This window comes from Olea europaea, unplaced genomic scaffold, assembly GCF_002742605.1.
Source record: "Olea europaea var. sylvestris unplaced genomic scaffold, O_europaea_v1 scaffold447, whole genome shotgun sequence".
NCBI lineage: Eukaryota > Viridiplantae > Streptophyta > Magnoliopsida > Lamiales > Oleaceae > Olea > Olea europaea.
In genome coordinates this window covers 223,680-233,804 of record NW_019262776.1, presented here as the reverse complement: position 1 = coordinate 233,804, position 10,125 = coordinate 223,680, and the positions used below count along the sequence as shown (strand labels likewise).

At 34.8% G+C, this 10,125-nt stretch overlaps 1 protein-coding gene across 2 annotated transcripts; it reads left to right on the top strand.

Annotated features, from left to right (window-relative positions):
- The first annotated feature begins 4,108 nt into the window (after positions 1-4,108).
- LOC111388020 (protein CfxQ homolog) lies at positions 4,109-9,348 on the top strand. Of its 2 annotated transcripts, XM_023012677.1 has the most exons (7): positions 4,109-4,413; positions 6,226-6,336; positions 6,440-6,538; positions 6,631-6,741; positions 6,853-7,156; positions 7,392-7,531; positions 8,504-9,348. In XM_023012677.1, exons 1-7 carry the CDS (start codon positions 4,276-4,278, stop codon positions 9,038-9,040), a joined length of 1,440 nt encoding a protein of 479 aa, XP_022868445.1. In that variant the 5' UTR covers positions 4,109-4,275; the 3' UTR covers positions 9,041-9,348. The 2 variants fall into 2 exon arrangements, with proteins under 2 accessions (XP_022868445.1, XP_022868446.1); XM_023012678.1 differs by lacking the exon at positions 4,109-4,413 and having other exon boundaries at positions 6,417-6,538.
- Positions 9,349-10,125: the final 777 nt, after the last annotated feature.

Below are 10,125 nucleotides of genomic sequence, written 5' to 3'. Positions count from 1 at the left end.
TATACCAAATGTTGTGAAAACTTCAGGACGTAGGTCTACCAGACGTCGTAGGTCCCGTTGGCCTAGAAATAGAAATCAGCGTAAGCATATCACAGGTCTCAAGTTTATCCCTACATGTTTTCACTGTAGAGAGTTAGGTCACATCCGCCCTAAGTATCATCACTACTTGAACAATAGGAAAGACTTGAGCTTGAAAAAGAATAAAAATCAGGTGTCTGTTGGTCAGATTAGATTCCTTACTGATCAAGTGAATCGTTTGACTTAATTGGTGACACAACTGTCTGGAAACAATCCTTGCTCTAGACAGGTTTGGGTGAAGAAAAGCGATCTCCCAAATTTAGTTAGAGATCGTGGTGCTCTTAAAGGAAATAACACTTATATACCTACTCGATTAGTTATTTTTTATGCATGCTTGGCTCTTAATTGATATATAATTGTTGCATGCATCACATGTATATTGTTTGTTTTGTTTTGTTGTTTTTCATGCATGTACATTTTCACATACGAGTTTTGGCGCATGCATATTTATTTTTATCTTTGTGTGCTTGACTTTATTTTATTTTGTGTATGGAGCATTCATTTTAGGAAAAACGAAAAATACAAAAATATTGAAAATTTGAAAAAGACAAAAACAATTGGTTATGGAAATTTCTACAACATGACACATGATTTAGAGCTTGCACGTTGTGTCATGTAGGAGCTAAAATTGATAAACTGTAGAATAATTTTCATTGCTTGGTTAGGTCTAATTGGATTAATATATATAAGTGTTTTCATGTACCATCTGCACTTCACACACTATGAATTTGTTAGGTGGGACGCTATCACGTGTCTGAGATTCGGGATGACTGTTACATGTTAATGGGGTGACTTTGAACATGAATTGACCAATTTCCATAAACCTTAACCCAAAAATTTCCCCCAATTTTAAATGCTCATATCTTAATGTTCTTCTTCGGGACCTATTTGATTTGAGCAATTAAGCCTTTGGGGTCTCTTAAAACTTGATGTCTATGGTCAACTGATTTGGGTTAACCGGTCTAAAGCTCGCTACATGGGTCATATTAGACGCCTAATAGAGAAGAACATGCACTTAAGATGAAAAATTAATGAGTTGGAGAAATGAAAAAAATATGAAAATTATGATGAGCTGAAATACTTCGAAAAATTGAAAAACAAATAAATTTATAGTAAGGGGGAGATAAGTAAAAATAATAAGAATAGATCCTACTACGCGTTACATGGTTTGACTCTCATTAGTAGGAGAACATACTTATTAGCAGTGATTGTCATGTCCCTTCTCACAAAATTAAGGTTTGGAGTCCTCCTTGCATTGGATCAGTGACACTTTACACACATGAGTCATTTATATTATTACTCAATTCTGGACTGAACTAAGTATGTGGGGAGTTATACTACTTGTTGATTTTGCTTTTACATGCTATCAATTGCATTTATTATTATTATTATTATTATGTATTTTTGCTCGACTTGATCTTAATGTATGTCCCTTCAGCATTTGTGACAAAAAGAGGGAGAGAAATGTGTAACTGAGGGGGAGAAAAAAATAATGATTGAGCATACACATAGGTGAGCTACTGCATTTGTAATGTGCACATGATTTCATTTATTGGCATTACTTGTATTGCATTGCTATAATTAGGGGTCTTCGAGGAGAGACATAGATACATTTGCATACTGCATAAAAATATGAGAGTTTGTAGTAAGAGGAGTGTTGTATTGCATTTCATATCACATCCCATCTGTTTGAGTTTTGATATTTAGTGGTGTTGATGTTTCGGTTGGTGTTTTGATTGACATCAATATCATGTCTCAAACTAGCATGTTGAATTGTGATTAAGTGTTTCAATTGTTATATTTCCTATATCACGTGCTTTTACACTGGGTATGTGAGTTTGTGAATTTCAGGAAACAGCTACAAGAAGGAATGTAAGACTCAGTTATTAGACTTACTGGGTGTTTTGGTTGTTAAGTCCTGACTTATTTTGTATAGTCCCGACTTCATTTGTATTGTTTTGTCACAGAATGCCAAAGGGGGAGTTTGTTAGGTCTAAAAGTGTAATTGGCGATTCTGTGGACAAAACGAGCTAAATTGTATAATTGTAAAAGTCAGGAACTTAATTGAACATTGGTGTAAAGTCACAGACCTAGGGTGCAATTTGTATAGATGAGGTAAATTAGTGTTCGAGTCGTTGAAGGAGTTCAACATGTCCAAGAAAATCACACAAGATCATCGGAATGCAATTGAAAGTCTAAAGGAAATCAAAGAGCCGCACAAATTATGTTCTGGATTTTTAGTTATAACTTGAAATGCATTTTCCACATAGAAAACGTTGGAATTTGGATAAGTCTATTTCTAGAAGAATTGTATCTCTTTGAGTTATATTTCCAACGCAACTTGAATCACCTCAATCAGACATCAGAAGAGAAAGTTATGATGAAAATACTAACAACTGCTCACTGTCACTCGCTTCTCGCTGGCATTTCGCTCAAGCGAAAAAAACATAATACCTCTCGCTTGAGTGACACTCCTATGCGGCAAAAACCCTATTTTGCTTTTTTGAAGTGTTTTACTCGGCCCATACCACCTAGACACTTTCAAATATAAATATTCTAGCCCTAGGACGAAATTGAAGAGGTTGCTACATTATTCTTTCATTGCAAAAGATATTCATAACATCCTCGAAGAGATCCAATGTGCAATTAATTGGAGATTTCATATACATCAATATTGTCATCCTACAACCATTGTTTTGGGTAAAAACATTGAATCTACATAACCCAAAACACCTTACTTCCTTAATCTATTGAGGAAGGGACTCTCTCATTGGAAGATTAAAAAAGGTGGATTGAGGCGCAGTTACAAGCACAAGAACAGACGGTTCTTGGTGTTCCACTTGGTGATACAATCAGTTAAGGACCAGGAGGTTGTAGTGGATAGCAGATTGGGCTGCAGGAGGTAGATCAGGAAGTCGAACAAGAGGCTAGAAGTATCTACAGTAGTAGATCGTGAGACTGGAACAGTGGGCTTGATTGGGTACAGAGTTTGGTATAACTTGTACTTGTTGAATTAGTATAGTGGAGGTAACTGGCTTGGTCTCAAAATTTTACCCACGTTGGGGTTTCTCCGTCATCATATTGTTTGTTATTTACTGCTTTGCTTAATATACAAACTACAGCATTCCAACATAGATTAATTGACTTGTATGATTATTCACCTAGACAACTAATTAAAGTGATTTGTTGCTTTAATTAGATTAATTTCGTACGTAAGGTTAAATTGGTTAAAGTGGAATCTAAAACGTAAATTTGGTAACGTATAAAATTTGAATTTGATACTGTATCACGTTAGTCGAACTTTCTAACATATCTAAGCGTTCTAGGTCAAAAAAAATTTCACCTACTTTTGGTCACGTGAACATATTTCCTCAAAATCAAGTAAATTTTTTTTTAGAGGAAGTATGATTTTATTTTCCAAGAAACTCGAGCTCTCTTTCTCTTTCTAATCTATCTACTATCTCTCATCTATCCGCCAATAAAAAAATGGATAAATATAATATTTTCTAAGTTAAAAATTAAATAAATCAAACACACTTAATTAACAATTTTCATGCAAATAAGTTTTAAGCAATTGAATTACTTAAAATTTATTTTCTTTCCATACAAATTCTATACTTGCAATCAAACTCACCATTAATGATAATAAATAGTTACGAAATTCATTTATTTATTTTTTACTTAAATGTAAGTTTTACCCTATTTTTTTCATGCTGCATTAAATTGTTTAAATTTTTATCTAAACTTAAAAAATTACTGGTGCATCGATAAATAAATTTTTTTCAAGTACTTTTATGATTAAAATTAGAAAGAAACTTTTACTTTTTCTTTCCTTCGGTTGAAAGACAGACTAGCATCTAATAATAGAGAAGGGAAAAGAAACACGTAATAATAGCTAGAGCCAGCGGTCACTGAGTAGCATCCGAGTTGGCACAATTTGTACGACTCAGAAAAAGCAAACACCGTGGACCCTACGCGTTATGAATCTCACTCACAACTCCCAATTTGAGGCGGTGGAATTCACGATTCCGTTTGCTTGACTGTCAACGACTCGTTTCAAGAAAATCGTCTGAACTTAACACAAAAATCTCTCTTTCATTTCCCATTTCTTGTTTTTCTTCTCGCGCTCTTCTTCTTTTTTTGTGATTGCGTTTTCCTGTAATTGAGAAAGGAAAGAGATTATTGAAGAAAAAGGAAATGCAGAAGGTGAAGGATCAGCGGTCAAGATCCTCAAAACCGACCACCATCCATGGCTTTGCCCAGTCTGGAGATCTCGTTGCCTTTCAAAAGCTACTTCGTGACAACCCTTCTCTTCTTAATGACAGAAATCCTGTTGTAAGCTCTCATTCTTTCTGTATATGTATTTGTTTGGTTAATGTGGACACGAGAAAGGGCCTTTTCAATCGATTTGAGAATCTTGATGATTTGTCAAGAACAAGATTTTCTTTTGAGTTTCCATTTTTAAGTTTCTTTGGCTTTGGATAGATGTAGATTAAAGAATCTGGGGTTTCGGTTTTGCTTTATTTATGACAACTTCTGTCTGCAATTTTGTCCGAAGAAGGAAAGCTTTAGTTTGCAACTGCAATTATCAATTTCTTTTTGTTGGTGAATGTTGAGAGATTTAGAATATTTACCAAGATTAATAAGGTTTGTTCTATTTTGTGTTGGACTACATACTCGGGCGCCTGTAAGATGCAGATAGTAGCATGTGATCAGTTGCATAATATTTATGCATTTGAACTATTGGCTGCTAAGGGCGAGATTTGATTATGGTTGATATTGGTGAAATCTTGAGCCATCCCAGATGCTTCTTTTTTAGTGCATCATTTTGCATGAATATGATCTTTAAGTTGGGGCAGGGGATAGGGATGCAGATGGGTAATTTATGCATGAAGATGAGCTTTAAGTTGGGGGTGGGAGAATGAAAATGGTGTCATGTTGTGAAGTGAATTTAGTGGGACATATGACAGCATGATAATTGAAGTCATTATGTTGTAGATGTTTGTTCTATGTATTACCAAGGATTTTCATCCTTTGCTGACTCTTTGTGTTAGCTTAACAAGGGTGGACTACTGATTCTATTTTGTTACTTCAAGCTTGCATGTTTAGCCTTGACAATAAGAATGCAATTCTTTCTACAACTTTCGAATTACTTTAGTTATTCATTGAGTCATTTCTTTGTCTTTCCTTTTGTCCATTACTTAGTGACAAAGATTGAAGCCTTGTTCCTAATAACTTGGTAGCGGTACTTAAAATTGTGATCCTGTACTGTTGATTACTATACCTCATCAAAGATTTTCGGCAACTACAAGGGACCATGCTTTTGTTTACCCCTCCCTCTTTAAACCTGTTCTATCAGAGAGTCTCACCACATGATTCACAATGCCCTTAATCTATTTTCAATGTCACCTCTACTCCTCACTTGGTGTCACTTCTATTTGTTAGTGTATTATTCTCATATCTTATCTTATTCTTTCTACTATGATTCGCATCAATGTTGACATCCTCAATTTCTACCATGTTCATCTCCTGAATGTCTTGTTATTGGTAGCGGTACTTAAAATTGTGATCCTGTACTGTTGATTACTATACCTCATCAAAGATTTTCGGCAACTACAAGGGACCATGTTTTTGTTTACCCCTCCCTCTTTAAACCTGTTCTATCAGAGAGTCTCACCACATGATTCACAAGGCTGGCGTTTTAATCTTATAGGAATCTTCCCATGACATTGTCGCATTCCAGAACTTCATTATATTTTATTTTGGCAAGGGTAAAGGTTTGATATTTGGTGTACTTTACATGAATACAAATTTTGTTCTTGCATAAATAATAATTTTGCACCATGCAATCACAATCTTTGGCTTTGATATATATTTTCCCCTTGCGCTAATAGAGTTGGGGTTACATTTATTTTGTTTCTCTTAGTGGAAGCTTCTTTTTCATGAAAAGACAACCATTGCAATTGGCATATCATTATTTCCAAAATATATGTTATAAAATATAAGTATGTTATTCTCTTTGTACTATATTTGGACTCTCCAAATCACCTACAAAATGCAGTTTTATTTGTTTACGTAAAAGAAGTTGTCATCACAATCTAATTGCTCGATTTGGATGTGATATTTTCCAAATTTGCTATGATGCAGATGGCACAGACACCACTCCATGTTTCCGCTGGTTACAGTAATGTTGAGATAATAAAATTTCTTCTTGATTGGCCAGGACCCGATAAGGTGGAATTGGAGGCCAAGAACATGGTGTGTAAAGTTTTTCCTTTTGTAATATTTTCTGTTCTTTTAGAATAAAGAGAATCCATTCCTGTGACCTCATTATATAGTTGCATTAAACTAAACTGGGCAGTATGGGGAGACTCCATTGCATATGGCTGCTAAGAACGGGTGTAATGAAGCTGTAAAGCTGCTTCTAGCCCGTGGTGCTTTTGTTGAAGCCAAAGCAAATGTAAGTCTTTTGCTTGTTACAACTTCAATTTAAGTTTGATTTTGACTTTCTTATTGATGTTTAGCTTTTTTATTTGGGAATCTTTCTGGCAGAATGGGATGACTCCTTTGCATCTGGCTGTCTGGCACTCACTTAGATCCGAAGACTACTCAACTGTCAAAACATTATTAGAGTCTGATGCTGATGGCAGTGCTGAAGACAATGTATATTTTATTTTCTTTCCATGTATCATTTCTTATAATTTACTGATGTTTTTCACTGCTCTTCCATGTACGTTCTTATTTGCTGTTAATTAAATATCATTTGAAATGCAGGAGGGCATGACTCCTCTAAATCATCTCTCTCAAGGCCCAGGAAACGAGAAATTGCGGGAATTACTCAATAAGCATCTTGAAGAGCAGCGAAAACGTAGAGCTATTGAAGCATGCAGTGAGACGAAAGCCAAGATGGATGCGCTTGAAAATGAATTATCAAATATTGTAGGCTTACATTCACTTAAATTACAACTTAGGAAATGGGCAAAAGGGATGCTCTTAGATGAGAGACGCCGTGCTCTTGGACTGAAAGTTGGACCCCGAAGACCTCCTCACATGGCCTTTCTTGGAAATCCGGGAACAGGTATCCTGTCCGTATGTTCTAAATTGTCACTCTTAAGCATTGTAAGCTTTAGTTCAAAGACGTTCATGTAACAGTTAGGTTTGTATGGCTTCAATTTTGGAAATCATTAATTTTTTCACAATTTTCCTGTTTTCAGTGAAATTTTGTTTAGTGCCCTTATCTAGATGGTTTGGGAGTTCTCTTGATTTTATTGTGAGCTTTCTCATTTTATTTTATTTTTCCTTTTTATTTTCAGGTAAGACCATGGTTGCTCGAATCCTTGGAAAATTGCTTCACATGGTGGGAATTCTTCCTACAGGCAGGGTAACTGAAGTGCAGAGAACGGATTTGGTTGGAGAGTTTGTTGGTCATACAGGGCCAAAGACTAGGAGAAAGGTACCTCCTCTTGCATCTGATATGTCTATTTCGTTACTGTTTATATCTTCTTGTGATTATATATGAGGTGCAACATGTAATGATATTGCAAGTCAAACTAGTTTCTCTTATATTTTTCTTTCCACGAGCGCCAGTCTTGCCCCCCAGGTACACCTAGCATGAGGGTTCATTGGGTGCCTATCCTTTGAGCGAGCAGCTGAGGCATCCACACCTTGGCCTTTCTTTTATGCGTATTTTCTTCAACGGCAACAGCTGTTTAAGTATGTTTAAACTCGACCCAAACCTGAGTACTAAAATATAAATAGTTGGATATTAGAGGATAAGAAGTTTCTATTTCTACAACTGAAGTGCAATCCCCAAGTAGAGTTGCAACTTTTTGACAGTAGGAGATTTGTGATACACAACATACATTTTGTCTTTCTTTTATACATACACATGTATATATACATATATATGCACATATACATGTATATATATGCACACACACATATACACACACACATATACATGTATATAGACACACACACACACACATATATATGTGTGTATCTATGTATATATACGTATGTATGTATGTATATTGGTTGTCATTGTGTGTGTGTTTTTTCTTTTTTACACGTCAATGGCAGCAAAGTTCTTAAATAGTTGGTTAGTTAATTTGCCTTTAGAACTTTAGTTCCACTTGTAAGTAAATGGTCTTCTAATGAGATTACTACTATGTTAATTTATTATTTTCTATGTGTTGATCCATTTTATGTTTTTTGCTGCAATTAGACTTTTAATTTTTTATCAAAACGCTTTTTATACATATTTGAATAGTTTATGGTTTATTATTAGTATAGTTTTGCATGTTTATAATTTTTTGAACTATTTATTGGTTTGAATTGATGATTACGCAAGCATCACAAGCAAAATGCCCTGACATATGATTTAGACATTGATTAGCAACTAAACTTAGCTAGATGTTTCCAGATCCAAGAAGGCGAAGGAGGCATTCTATTCGTGGATGAAGCCTACCGCTTGATTCCCATGCAGAAGGCTGATGATAAAGACTATGGATTGGAAGCATTAGAGGAGATAATGTCCGTCATGGACAGTGGAAAAATCGTAGTAATTTTTGCAGGTTACAGTGAACCAATGAAGCGTGTAATATCTTCAAATGAAGGTTTCAGCCGAAGGGTGACCAAGTTTTTTCATTTTGATGACTTTAGCTCGGAAGACCTTGCCAGGATTCTTCATCTTAAACTGTCTAAACAAGATGAGAATAGCTTGTTATATGGATTCAAGTTGCATCCTTCATGTACTGTAGATGCTCTTGCAGAAGTTATAGAACGAGAAACTACTGAAAAGCAGCGCAAGGAGATGAATGGAGGTTTAGTCGATCCAATGCTCGTTAATGCCAGAGAAATCTTGGATCTGAGGCTCAGTTTTGATTGTATAGACACTGATGATTTACTTACGATAACATTGGCCGATTTAGAAGCTGGGCTTCGGCTGTTGAAACAATGAGTGGCCATAAGCTGAAAACAAGGAAGAAAAGGTGACGAGAAGTTTAAATGAGCAGAAGTGGTAGCCATATTGGGTTCAGACTTTCTCTATGACTGCATAGAGTTTACACAGGTCAAGATAAAGGGATGCACATTTGTGGAATTACCTTTTATAAGTTCTTAATTAATTGATGCCTTTTCAGTTTATAATTGTAAACTTAGTTCGTATAGATTGCATTTATATTTTTTTTCTTTCCCAGTAGGTCTGGGAATTGATACTATTTTTTGTTGTATTTTATATTCTTTATGAAATATTCAATTTCTGGTTTATTGTTATATTTAAAACACTATTCTCTAAAATTTCTGACACATCAGAGCTAATTTGATAGAATAATTCGAGCTGGTTCCACTTCATGTGAGAAGGTGGCACCCTTATATACAAAAAATTATGTACCACTAGCATGATTATGATAGAAATATTCATAACAATAAAAATTAGCCCTTGTTTGATTTCCATTTTGAGGAAAATAATGCATTTCCAATAGTAAATTGATGGAGAATATGTAGTTAAAAATTAAAGAAAAGTTTTGAATTTTTGTGTATTATTATTTTATTGAATAATGTGTGGTTGAAAATAAATTTTGTAAAAACGAATTTTTAGAAGAATGAAAATCAAATAAGGGCTAAGGGATAATTGCAACAAAAGTTCCAAACCTTTGAGACACTAACAAACTTTTACCAAATTTTTGATTTATTACAATCGTCACCCTTAATTTTCAAACATTGCAAGAAAAGTTCTTTTAGACGGTTTTCATCCACAATTGTGCCAGTTGATCAAAAATTTAACTTTGATCACATTACAATGGTAAAATGGTACTTTCATATTTACCACGTTAAATAACAAAACAAATAAAATGTAAAAAACTTGGGTTTTCATATTTACATTGAGATCTTGTCAAATGAGCTGACATTATAGAACAAGTATAATGCCAAGGGAGAAAATGTAATGCTTCCATCAATTATGTTGTGTGTAATAGAACCCCTAAACACACTCACAATAGAGTGAGACCCGCCTGTATAAAAAAATGCCCAAAACCCCACCCATGT

Bases quoted from the DNA above. Each gene is read 5' to 3' on its own strand.
- LOC111388020 (XM_023012677.1), top strand. From the start codon at position 4,276: ATGCAGAAGGTGAAGGATCAGCGGTCAAGATCCTCAAAACCGACCACC. The intron at 4,414-6,225 runs GTAAGCTCTCAT...GCTATGATGCAG, and splicing joins TTAATGACAGAAATCCTGTT to ATGGCACAGACACCACTCCA. The intron at 7,532-8,503 runs GTACCTCCTCTT...AGATGTTTCCAG, and splicing joins GGCCAAAGACTAGGAGAAAG to ATCCAAGAAGGCGAAGGAGG.